The 13,637-nt window shown below is 46.4% G+C and overlaps 1 protein-coding gene across 1 annotated transcript in view; it reads right to left on the reverse strand.

Moving 5' to 3' along the window:
- LOC147638559 (LRR/ubiquitin-like domain protein) overlaps positions 1-13,637 on the reverse strand; it is a 75,363-nt gene that overhangs the window by 39,035 nt on the left and 22,691 nt on the right. The window contains exon 2 of the mRNA XM_086798474.1: positions 8,562-8,656. Coding sequence (XP_086654600.1) covers positions 8,562-8,656 — 95 coding nt within the window. The remainder of the gene's footprint in view (positions 1-8,561; positions 8,657-13,637) is intronic.

Here is a 13,637-nt window from a genome sequence, read left to right on the forward strand (position 1 = left end):
AGCCACCCCTACCCCCACCACCAGACCCCCGCCCCACCACCTCCACCTTCTTCACAAAGGGCATGGTCCTCAAGGCCATTCGTAGACTACGCAATGGGCGAGCCCAAGATCATGAGGGACTCACTGCCGAGTACATCTCGCATGCCCATGATACCCTAGCGCCCCTACTAGCCTACATGTTCAATAGAGCCCTTTGTGAAGGATTACCACCCTCTTGGTCCACCAACACCATCACCCCCATCCTCAAAGCCGGAGATCCACTTGATCCTAATAACTACAGGATGATCATGATTGGCCACACATTGGCCAAGCTTTATGGATCAGTGCTAGAGGCGGAGCTCAGTTCATTTGCAGAGAGCCAGGGATGCAGAGCCTCAGGACAGGCTGGCTTTCGGAGGAGCTACTCTACCCTTGACCACATCTTCACCCTCTGTGCCATCATCGAGGAGGTAGAGCACGACACCAGAGGATTTACTGCTGCTTTGTGGATTTCCGCAAGGCTTTTGATACTATACCCTGAGCCCGCCTCTTACACCATCTACAGGAGATCGGAGTCCCATCTGACATGGTTTGGAGCATCATCGCCCTCTATGAGTCCGTCACCGGACGAGTGAGAGCCCCAAGAGGTACATCACATGAGATTTCCAGCACTATTGGGGTGAAACAGGGCTGCCCTCTATCACCCACTCTTTTCGGCCTCTACATTGACGAGATCTCGAGCTTCATTGATGGATTAGGCGGGGCTGGTCCCACACTAGCAAGCATATTGATCCCCATACTACTTTACGAAGATGACATCGTCCTCCTCTTAGACTCAGCCGAAGGGCTTCACAGACAGTTGGATGCCTTACATGACTTTTGCACTCAGTGGGACCTCTCTGTTAACCTTGGTAAAACCAAGGTAATGGTCTTCAATACCTCCCGCCCCGCCACATCCAGATTGAGCTTCACATATAGAGGGAATCCTGTGGAGATTGTCTCATCCTATGTCTACCTTGGTGTTACTTTCAGTGGCCCACGCTTTACCATGCCTCCCGCAGCACATGCCAGCGTGGCGCGGGGATATGCAGCCTTGAGCCTACTTGAGCGGCAGTGCTTCCAGGCACATTTCCAGGAGCCCAAGACGAAGGGCTGGCTTTTTGACGCCCTCGTCACGCCGGCCTTGATGTATGGAGCAGCTTTCTGGGGGCCAGATTTATCCGATGAGGATTGGCAGCGAGTTGAGAGGCCCCAGGTCATGATGTTCTCCCGTATGATCCGCAGCAAACCATCAGTCCCACACCAAATTATCCAAGCAGAGTTTGCTGCAGCCCCGATGGTAGTGGAGGCACTCTTCCAGACAGTCACCTACCTTCATCGCATCAATCACATGGATCCCCACAGGTACCCGAGGCTTGCCCTGGAGTCCTCCAGACAGCTAGCAGTTGAGGGGCACTCTGGAGTATGGTATGCACTGGTTTCCACTTGGTTCTCAGTAATACGGGCTCTGCATGGACCGCCTACCTCCCCTTCAGAATAGCCACCAACAAGAGATGATATATGCTAATACTCCTGTGGTGTTCCCGTTGCCATGCTCCAAATCTGCCGTCGTGCGTAGACCCCGTGTGCTGCCACAGAGCCATCTGCGCCACCTTCCACCCGCTGGGATGGGCGGTGCGAGACTGCGAGGTTCGCCAGGTTGGGTGGCGCTGCCGGTCCCGCTCCACTTGGCCACCCACAAGGGACAAGGACCTCGGCGTCTCAGCCATAGTTACCACGGAATGGGAACGTTCCGGGAACGTCGGATGCTAGAACGGGAGCGGGAACGGGAACGAGAGCGGATCGGGAACGTCGCGGAACGCCACGTCATATGACATGTCAGCATATGACACAAAAAAATGTAACTTTTTGTATACGGCTAGCCAAATATGCTTCATAATATTTGCTCCCCCAAGACATGAACATACATTTCTGCAAGCAAAACCTTTTTTTTTTTTTTAATTCCGGAACGTCCCGACGTTCCGGGAACGTGCCTTCGCCCGGAACGGCGTTCCGGCGTTCCAGGAAGGCGGAACGACGTTCCGTGGTAACTATGGTCTCAGCTCCCTCTCCATCCCCTACTCACCACACTGCACCTCTGCCACCGCTGGCCACGCCACCTTCACCCTAGCCTAGCCACCAGCTCAGCTATGGGGTCCCGTGTGCAGTGCTCCCTCTGCTCGGCATCTCGCAGTACTCATGACCTCCTGGCTCATGTTTGCACCTCCACAAAATTGCAGCGTTCATCTATGCCCTTGTTCATGGTGCTCCTGCTATAGTCTGCCCAGTGCCTTGTGCCTATGTCAGCCTCTCCTCGCCAATCCCTGCGAGTCTCACCATTTGTTGCTCCTGCCTCATGGAGGCAACAATCTCGCCTCCTCCTCGACATGTATACATTGCTGCTTGCACCCTCGTTTCTGGCTGCACTGCTCATGCTACTGCTTTGCAGCCTCCATCCCGCAACCTCTGTGCTCCTCAGGTCCTCTCCAATGCAGCCCTATGACCTTGTTGCCTCATGCCATCTTGTTCTCTTTCCATACTTGGTCGGGCTCCTTATCAGGCAGCCCAATTCGAAGGCCATTTCTATAAAAGGGAGTGCTCTCCAACTCAATGGTCTTGAAGATGGCGGAGGTTCAGCTCCATTCCAAGCAGCAATCATTGTCAACAGCATCGTCAAGCATTAGAAAAGCACACTGACTCGTCTCCTCGCTAATTTAACATCGTCTCCTCGCTAATTTAACATGGCAGTCTTGTCCACCTAATGGTTCTGTTGCAGTCTCGTCAACCTGCTGCAATCTCCCAACATTTTGAGGTAATGGGAAGCAACCAGTCTTCATTTAATGCTTTAGTTCTTTTTTTGATCTAGATCTTGTACCTCTACCAGTTTGTCAGGTCTAGAATCTTGCCGTTCTTGTACACTGGTCTCGTAAATCCACCTAGAGATCCTTGTCGTATACTACTGCTAGTCTTGGTGGTGTTTTTGAGGTTAGGCATCTCAGGCTCTTGTGATTCAATTGGGTCTTACACTTCTCTAGCTTTTTTAGCTTATACACACACTTCTCGTGTTGCTCCATCTCGTTTCCCTTGCTTTTGATGGAGCAAGTCAACCATCCACTTCAACCTCTCCATCCCTCGCCATTCTTCTACGAAGTTCCAGTTTTGGGAGGGCTCTATTCAAGGTATCATCCTCACTCATGGCACATTCAAAGCTTGGTACAAAAGCAGGATCCTATTCGAGGCTACTTTTGGAGTTTGTTCGTGTGGCTTGACATCCAATAGCTGCCAGCATTCCATCAGCTACAGATTGGAGCCTGTATAGGCTATCTTCGTCTTATACCTCCTTTTCATTGAGGGAGGGTTTGTAGGGAAAATCAATGTAAAAGGAGTTTTGTATAAGTGTGTGTGAACTAGGCCTTCAATAAAGCAGTTCATGTGTGTGAACAACCACTACGTGTGTGAAGGCTCTTTGCACATGGGACCATCCCCTTAAGGACTTATGTACGCAATGATGTGTAAAGGTAACACCTCACTGGACACTTGGCACCTCATCTTGACATGTGGCCATAGTTGCCATGCATTTCATGAAACATGTTTCAGAAACGTTTCATTCATTTTCCATAAGTTTCAAAAACGTTTCATACAAAAAGGGGGGGTACAGGCCTCAAAATTTATATACAGGTTTATAATATGTTAAAAATATGTTGCCTTCCCTGCAAACAATATTAAACATGCATCATTTACACATTAAAACATGTTTACAAGCTAAAACTAAAGAATCTGGGTGACCAAGTTACAGTGGGCACCCAACTGAATCACTGGAGGGTCCCTCCCATTCACATCCAACGCGGCTGATTGCCTTCATGGCCTTCCTCCATCGTGGGGTACACAATGTTGAAAGACAAAGCGCATTGGATGAACAACCTTGTCAGATCCTTGGTTGCCTATCTTATTGCTTGCTTTTGCATGCTTGCTTTTGCATGCTCTCTTCAGTGAGCCTCTAGGTCCTACCGGCAAAGAGCTTCTTTTTGTTGTCAGAGAGGAACTCCCAACATGCACAAATCCTGCTTGGCTATGTGCATCTAACTCTAAGCCCAATCCCGTTCTCTTGGATGCATCCTCTGTATCCTCACTAGTATCAACATCCCAACCCTGTATACCCAATTGCCGTTTTTTCCATTCTTGCAAGGCAACTTTGATTTCTGCACGAACCAATAGGCAAGTACCAATTTTCTCCATTCAAACCTGAGAAATGGGCCTTAACGTGGGTTATGCTACCACTTGAACAAACCCCACAAAAATTATTTTGAAGTCCCACAACCACCTTATTTTGCCATAGGAGTGACGTGGTTCCACATGGCATCCTCAGTGCAAGGCATTGTGACAAACACAAGGCAACATTGGCACCCTAGCAGGAAAAATCCCTAATTTCACAATCTAGTTTTTTGGGCAAAATCAGCCAAATTCGAGTAAACCAACCTGAGAGATGGTAGGCATGCAAGCCGAGAAGAGCGGGAGAGGCTGATTTGCTGACAATTTGTGGACATGCAAGTTCCTGGTGCTAAGAATCCCAAGAGCAAGAGGTCTTTTTTTCAAAAACCGTAAAGTCTCTAGTCAATCAGTTAATAAGAACACCCTTCTACGAAACGTTTCGTAAGTTTCATACCGTATGAAACGGATTTCATAACTACTATGGGTGGATTATTCTTAGTAAAGTTGCATTGTGCATGAGCATGTTGTCTTGCATATGCTTTGCACATGTGAACTTGTATTTCGGGTGTGAACATTGCCTAGATTTAATGCATTTGAATGTCCACTAGACCGGACCGGAGATGCCTGGAAACCCATGGACGCATGTGCAGTGTTGTGTTCGAATCTGATGTAGTGAATTTTACATGTCTTGCATGTGGTAAGTATTGAATTTGGTTGAATTCATAAAATTCAACTATTTTACTAATGTGAACCGTGCAAGTTCACATCACACTAAAAACCCTAGGACAAAACAGCTTATGAGTTGGGTGCCCCTTCATTAATGAAGTGTGGGCTGTCCCAAGCAGCAGCCACCATCTATGTGAGTGTGGACAGCCACAGCCCACCACATGTCAACTACATAGTTGGACAAGGCACTCGTCAAACATGTTTGAACACACAAGGGGGGACACGCTTATCAAAAGGCTATGGAACCACTTTCTTCTCTCTCCTACACATGCAATTTTCAGCTCATGTTGACTGGTTTTTAGCCTCTCTTGAGTTGTACCACTCCAAGTGCATAACCAAGTTGCTCTCTACTTCATAACCAAGTTGGGACTAGTTTTTAGCCTCTCTTGAGTTGTACCACTCCAAGTGGATGCCCTACGAATGCCCAGAGGTGCTCTACTACTGATTGGCACATTCTAGGGCGGATGTGAAGGTTCCATAATGCTGTCCAGACTGTGTTTCAGAAATGCTCGGCCAGCCGGAGGAGAAGCATCTCTTTCCCTTTGACCATTTGTCTCCCGCCCTTATATGAGGTGAGGCTGTATTTAGCCCGCCCTGGTTGTACTTAGCCCTTTGCGGCTGTTTTTCTTTAACTAATTGAAGGATCTTTTTCTCGGAAAAAAAAAAAACTATTTTAACTTGGCATATGCCAAAAAATACATTTTTTGCCCATACCAACATGTAAAAGGATTTAGAATCTCTGCAAAAACACTGAAATTAAAGTAAAACACCATACAAGTGTATGAAACATGAAATATGGTCCATCATCCAGGATCTATGGCAAATGCCAAGAAAAGTTGCATATTGCATAAATAAGAATAAAGCATCACAAATGGAAAAATGTATGGACTTTCGACTCTGGAATCTATTCTTTGAATGTGAAAGATCAAACAAGTAGTCCAAATGGTGGAAGTGTTCGAGTGCCTCCCTGAGGTCGTGGGATCGAATCTCCTTGGACGAAATCGTGAGGCACCTAGTTGTAGGTTGTGTGTGTTTGTTGTGTGTGTTCAATTCAAGTTATCTCCAAAAAAAAAAAAAGATCAAACAGCTCCCCCCCAAAAGAAAACACCATGGAAAAGAGGTAAGTATATCATGTATCCATTTATGCTTTAATTTTAAATACTTTCACGCAATAGAACAGATTCTAGAATCTAAAGGCTCATGGGAGAATTGGATTACCCTGTGAGAGTGAGTATTCACCTCAAGTGGTGGGTAAGACCATGATTGCATGATCCTTTGTGCAGCAAATGTCCACACATGGACATGGCTGATATCCAAGCTAATCCCTGATTTGGGCAGAAGATAAACATTAGGTTAGGGTACTAGAGCAAGGCTCAGGATTTACACAGAAACAGCCCTATTTGGTCCAGACAACAGTCGGTAGGGTAAACAAGACCAGGCAAATGAAGTCGGGATGATCATATTTCTGGGTTATTGTCTTTACTGCTGGCCATATCATGGGCGTGTGAGGAACCTATATAAGGCTAGGCCAGCATTCAGTCCCTTCATCCGACCCCTTTGGGGCAGGTCAACAGTTAAGAATTAGAAGGTCTTTAGATTCCCCTTTTGGAAGGCCGAAGGCCATAGTTTTTGTACAAGCATATTGACACTTTTTGTACTATACAATATACTGAAAATACAGCTACCTCTCTCTCCGTTTTTGTTGGTGACTTGCATCAAGGTTCCTATTCAATTACTTAGGGCTGAAAGAAGACACAAGGAGATTCCACGCATGTGACATTGGTATCAAAGCATCAGGCTCAACAAAGCTAAGTGCTGAAGGTGTCCTAGGACGGTGCACAAGTCCAAGGAGTAACACAGCCAAGGTAGAAATCCCATGGGGTTGATCAGTGTCAGCGAAACCCAAGGGAATGGCAGCTCTAATGGTTGGATGCCATTTGGGGCATACCAAGGAAGGCTCTTTGGAAAACGGTTCCGAGGAGGGTGGAGCAAGGATGCCATGATCAACTTCGGCGGGAAGGAGACCATTGTAGTGTTCAAGGACAGGGCATGAAGGCAAGGGGACAAAGTGGAACAAATGCGCAAATCTCAACACCAGATCTGGAGCAGAATCAAAGACATCGCAAGGATTTCACTCGAAAGGTTGCCAGGAAGGAAGGATGACAAGTTTGAGAGTCCGTGAAGAAACAAGGGGATGATGACAGTCATCCAAGGTCAAAGGTTGGAGGCAGGAGGGGATGTCTTTGGCACACATGGACATGGCTGATCTTCAGGCTACTCCCTTATTTGGGAAGCAGAAAAACATTGCGTTAGGGTACTAGCAAGGCTAAGAATTTACACAGAAGAAGCCCAATTTGGTTAGGACAGCAGCAGTCGGCAGGGTAAACAAGACCAAGCTGATGAAGTCGAGATGATCATATTTTTGGGTGGTTGTCTTTGCTGCTGGCCAACAGCAGGTCGGCCAGTTCACCAGCATGTGAAGAGCCTATATAAAGCTAGGCCAGCATTCAGTCCTTTCATCTGATCTCTCTGGGGTAGGTGAAGAGTCAAACATTAGAAGGACTTTAGATTTCCCCTTTTGAAAGGCCAAAGGCCACAATTTTTGTAGAGTCATATTGACACTTTTTGTACTACACAATATACTGAAAATACAGCTATATCTCTCTCTTCTCTCTTTGTTTTTGTTGGTGACGAGCATCAAGGTTCCTATTCAGTTACTTAGAGATACTCAAAGCTTCTGCGCATATTACACCAAATGATCCAATACACCAACACACTACTCTCAAAATGTTTGCTAAACATCTTAACTTTCTGTTAATATCTTTGTATGGGTGTTTCTCTGCAAACCCTAATTTCAATATGTATCAAAGCTACCTTCCATGGGAGTTCCCTTGATCATGTGTTGAGAGAGAGCAGCTAAAGAGCAGCTTTGTGAGTGTGGGATTCTTGCTTGAGCTTGTTTGCAAGCTTTGTGATATTTCTTGTTTTAGTCATCTTCTTGAGCGGCACAGATGCATCTAAAAGCTGTCCACATTCGAAGAACGTGGGCGCTTTTATGTCTGCCCTGTGGAACACGTACTTCCAAACCATACACAACCTCCAATCTTGCCCTTGAGGTGGCTGCCAGTAGGAAGCATGTCCACGTGGCATTCATAGGGGTGACGCACATGAAAACCTTGCAATGAATATACACATGCCCTGTGGAACATGTGCCTAGCTGTCCCAAAACAGGTACTTCCAAACCATACACAACCCCCAATCTTGCCCTTGAGGTGGCTGTCCCAAAACAGGTACTTCCAAACCATACACAACCCCCAATCTTGCCCTTGAGGTGGCTGCCAGTAGGAAGCATGTCCACATGGCATTCACAGGGGTGACGCACATGACAACCTTGCAATGAATATAGGCATTCCTAAGGCCTTAATGAAGCTCATTTGGGACTGTAAATATTGTAAGTCCACCAAACAAATATTGAAACAATGTTTGCCACCAATGTGTAAAAGGATGTAGCAAATCTTCAAATTTTGACTCAGTCTACAGAGAAAGAAACCACATTGCAAACTGAAATCTTCTGTTGAATGGAAAGAAAAGGTCAATTTATTGCTTACCCCTTGATGTAAACCCGAAGAACCAATCATCATCACTTTGGAAAGGTTTGATAATGCTGCATCCCTCAACCGTGTATTTGTATCCAGCACTTTACCTACATAAGAATTCCAATTAAAAGTCGTTCTTTTTCTTTTGATAATAATGACAGTTCCCAACCAGAAGTTAGCAAACTCCATTAACAACAAAAAATTACTCTTATTCCTAAAATCCTCATCACTTCTTTTTATGCATCTGGTATGATTAGCACCAGGTTGAAATGGCTTATATCTTGCCAAAACTTAGATTAACATCTTTCCAATGTTATTTAAATGGCTGGAATATAATTTCTGCTGAATAGCAACATCCACACAAAGATACTAACACAAAGTTGAGATGATCAGCATTAGCTAAGCTCTCACATAATGATGCATTTTAAGCAATGACTAATGAAATATTAAGCAACCCTAATCAAGAGTTAAGCACACTTAACGAGCATAATGAAGCTTGACATACAAGTATCCACAAAGAAGGCACATAGCTCTATTATCACAAAGATGCATGTTACAAAGGTGGGAAAGAGTGATCATAAATAGTGTAGGTCAAAGAGCTGCAGTGTGCACAAGTTGAAAACCTAGGCTATGGGGGATCAAACAGATCCATGGTGTGCATGTGAAGAAAGAGAGAGAACAAAGCTGTAGAGAGAGAATATGTTGCACGACTCAATGACAACCTTGATAAGACATGTTTGAAGTGATGTTACTCACCAAGCACAATGCTTTTTGTAGGATTTAAAGTAGTCTTATCTTTTGACACATACACAGGACACATGTCAACACACACACACACACAATAATGACATATAGGATGGTTACACACACAAGATGGCCACAGATGTGAAGCCCCGAAATACCCAACAAACCCCCCTTCCGAGCGACGGAGATGAGACCCAACACGCAAAGGATAACTGCCTTCTAACTCCATCAAATGCTACAAAGGAGCAGCCATGCGCACCTCCTGTGCAAGGCTAATCCTCCAATCAGCAAGTGATCGGAGCTTCAAGACCAGCTCTTTTTCACCCAATCTTACACAAGGTGGTTAAAAACACAAACACTAACACATACATTGAACATTTATTACAACTCATTTTTGGAGACTAACCAGACAAAGTACCCATGATCCACACATAAACACAAAACAAAACAATGATGGAGATTTTAGACCCCCCTTTCCGAGAATGACGGTAAAGACGTTGATTTCTTGTGGCGACGCTTCCATGCTAGTGCTGAAGCACCTTCCATGGTGCTGTGGGAACTTCAATCACTGTGATAGGCCTTAAAATTGAAAAGGCCCAAATTTTAATGAAGTAAAATCACTCTAATTAAGTGATTTTCACCACATTAAAGAAAAAGTCTCAAATTTTTATGTATTTGGGAGATTCAATTAGGCCAATTTTTGCCTAATTAGGAAAACCCCAATTTTTTGGCTTGCTGCAGACTCCGATTTTTATGCAAATGCAAAATTGCAGAAAAGCCCCAAATATTACAGATTGCAAAAGCTTCAATTAGTCAACTTCACCTGATTTTGGAAAAAACCCCCAATTTAGTCGTCTCCCTCGGGTGCCATGTGGATTGGGAATTATCCCACATCCCATGACCAATAGTCATTTGGCACATGTGTATTTTCTCAAGATTTATGCTAGTCGTGGGTTGTCGGCCAGCGTCATGGTGGCAGTCGCCCAGCTCTTGGCCTTCCTATATAGAGGGCCTCTCTCCCACTTGTTGTAACAACTCAATCCCAGCGCATCTATCACCCATCTGCGGGCTGCTGTACTACCCCTTGTAAATCTCATGCTATGATATTGGAACTTGATCATTGCCTACTCTCTCCCTCTTTCTGACTCTCTACTTTGTCTCTTGTGATCACTTCAACCTGTGCATACTTTCACATGGTATCAGTTGCCTAGGTTCCTGGCTGCCCACTTCATCTGCGATCCCTTCCCTCCCTCATCTGCGTTTTCTTGGAGCAAGAAGTGCTGCTGCATTTTTTTTTTCTTCACTGCTGCGTTTTTCTTCTCCTGCACCCTCTTCTCATCAGCGTTTTCATCTTGCGGTGCTCCTGCCCTTGCATCATCTACGTCACGGTGCAACCTTGCTGGGCTACGTTTTTGGCTTCTTCGAGCAGTTTCGCAGCAGCTGGTGGTGTTTGGGCTGTGTTTTTCTGCAGAATCGACCGTTCTTCGTCAGTGTTTTCTCTTCTGGTGCTCTTGCCCTGCATTTTCCTCACAGAGTCCAGGTGCAATCTAGGGGGGGCAGTGTTGGTGATCGCCGATCGGTGGGCTCTTTTTACAGTTTGGACAGCAGTGATAGGTGATTTCTTCGCGTGTGGTGCAGCCCGACAAGCAGCTTCAACGGTTCCTCTTCTTCCCCGGCTTTCCTCCCTTCTCGTTGGGTGTTTCCCGGAGGTGTTACGTGGACTGTTTTGCTGCTGTCCAGCCCCTTCTTTCCTCAGTTTTCTGAGGGGGCTGAATGGTCCTCATGCTTTTATCCGTTTGATGTGCTTGAGAGAAGTCTTGGAGTGTTGAGATTTGAGGTTTTCAAGCAGTCTTCTTGCAGCAGTGGTGTTTCTTTTGCTGTGGATATGGCTCCCCCGTGTACGACAAAGGAGGACAAGCTTGATAGGACACACATGGTCACCAGAGCTTTGCGATGCCAGGGTCCCATACATGGTCTTGGTCAAGTGTGCACTGTCCTACACATGAAGCAGTGTCGGTCCACACTGTGAGTCTCCCTCTGGAATGATGTCAGGTGCCCTGAGTGTTTGGTTTGCAACCAGATGCCAGGCATCGGACGGAAAAGCATGTAGATTGCATGTAGAAGGGGTCCAGCGATTAGGGCTACCCCAGAAGAGAGAGTCAAGCTCTTGAGTGGGCATTGGGTAGGCTTTAGGCCACCCAAGACGGGCCAGGAAGGCCCAAGGCTTTGCCCACCAACCCAATGAAGGGGCTGGGCAGGCTGTTGGCCAGCCTAAGGGGCTTCGCCACGCAACCGACAGGCTCTAGGGGCCTTGCCCAGATGTTCTACTGGCCCTTATGCGCATGCTCCTAGTTGCTGCCCAGGCCTACGTAGGCGTTGCAGCCTCTATGCCTGGCCGCCTGGCTGAGTGTGAAACGATGGATAAAAAGGCATTTAATGCCTAGGGACCAGGTCGTGGAGAAAAACAGGCTGACCCCTGTTTGGGCCAACTGACCAGCATGTTTAGGACCTATAAATAGGTAAACCAGAGTTCAGGAACATGCCCAAATTCACCTTTTAGGAAAGTGCATGTTATATACTCATGGTAGTCAACCCACAAGACTATATAACTATCAACTCCATTATGCATAGTATGGACTAGATACTACGACATCCCCACTAACGTCAACAGTGCCCAATAGTGGGTGTAGAACTCCGTATCAACCTATGCTCTCACACACGCATTCTCCACACACACACACACATAAGAGCGTATATTCACACAAAGCCCTTCGTACTGTCAAATCTCCGAAGATGCAGGGCAGACTCAGCCATAATGAAGCCTAGCACTAAGGGAAGTAGCAAATAGAAAGAATTAGTACAGCAAATAAGTGGTTGATATATATATATATATATATATATTTCTGCACCTCTCTCTCTATTTTGTGCGTTATCTTCGTCACGAACAATTGCTGAATTTATGAGCATTGAAGTTACCGATTCTTCCACCGAGCTTCCAAATGTTACATTGGTATCAGAGCCTTCTTCAAGTGTGAAGATTCAGCCAGAAAACCCCAAAAAAAGAAAAAAATTTAAAAAAAATTTGCTCGCTTGTGTGGTTGGTTTCTAGACTCCGGAGGACCACCCCTTTCGGTGTGACTCCTGTCCCTAAAAGGATGGTTGGTTTTTAGCCTCCAGAAATACTATCCAAGGCCCTTGGTGCCTTGGGGGTATGCTAGCCCGCACCAAGGAAATTGCATCTATATGGGGATGAGGTGCAATGGAGCGGCATAGCACTGACCCATGTTAGGCACACTAGAATGCACTCACGCACCAGGTAGGCACGTAAGGCCTCCCCGGTTGCTGAGGGGTTACTAGGTGCCATGTGCCCCGGGGGATGCCGTCCCCACCTTGATGGCGATTGAGCCGAAACGTGGAAACGGTGGACCGGCGAGCCGTGCTGGGATGCAGCCGGGCCGGTGGATCATGGATGGAAGGCAAGTCCCGAGCCTAGGCCGTGGGAGCCGGGCCGGGCATGAAGGCAAGTGATCGGTGAGACCCGCAAAGAAAACGCGCGAGACGGGCACAAGCCCGAGAAAGTCTCCCACACACATAGTGGATGATCAAATTGCATTCTCGTAAGGAAGTGCATATTCCCACTATGGCAAGCTTCGACGAAGAGAGAGAACAAAGAACTTCGGAACAATGAGCACCACGCAGTCCTTCGAGGGCGGCAGACATGAGTATGCATGACACGTTCCAAGTGATGATGTGAGCAATCGCAGACCAAAGCACCAAATTGGACGAGCAAAAGGCGCAAATCTTGGCCCTGGAAGAAAGAACCCATATTCCAACCCTTTTTTCTCTATTTCCTCCTCTCCTTTTTCCCACATCCTGATAGCAGATCCTCTACCGAATAACCCTTTTGAGGGGTTACAACCACAGCCGAGTTCAACCCAGATGCGAGCAATGGAGATTCGATTGATGGAAGACCATGCAACAACATCCCATGCTGCTTCACAAGAAGACGTAAGGCGACGCGTGGAGCACGAAAGATTTATTGCGGCTTCAAATGCAAGAGTGTCACCAACGGCTTCCTCAAGTCATCCTCCCGAGAGGATGAACTTCACCAAGTATAATGGTAAACCGTAAACTCGACCCCACAACCCTTTATTCCTGGTTGCATCAATTTGAAGCTTATTTTGTTGCCGTATTAGAAAGAATGATACTGACAGAGTGATCTAGGCTAGTTGGTATTTGGAAGGTGAGGCCATTCCTTGGTGGACCCAGTGGGCTCATACCCACTCAAGATTAGGTATGGTAGGTTATGTCTAGGACAAGTTTGTCCTTGATCTTAAGCAACAG

Source organism: Cibotium barometz, chromosome 5, assembly GCF_041138505.1.
Source record: "Cibotium barometz isolate CiBa-2024 chromosome 5, ASM4113850v1, whole genome shotgun sequence".
NCBI lineage: Eukaryota > Viridiplantae > Streptophyta > Polypodiopsida > Cyatheales > Cibotiaceae > Cibotium > Cibotium barometz.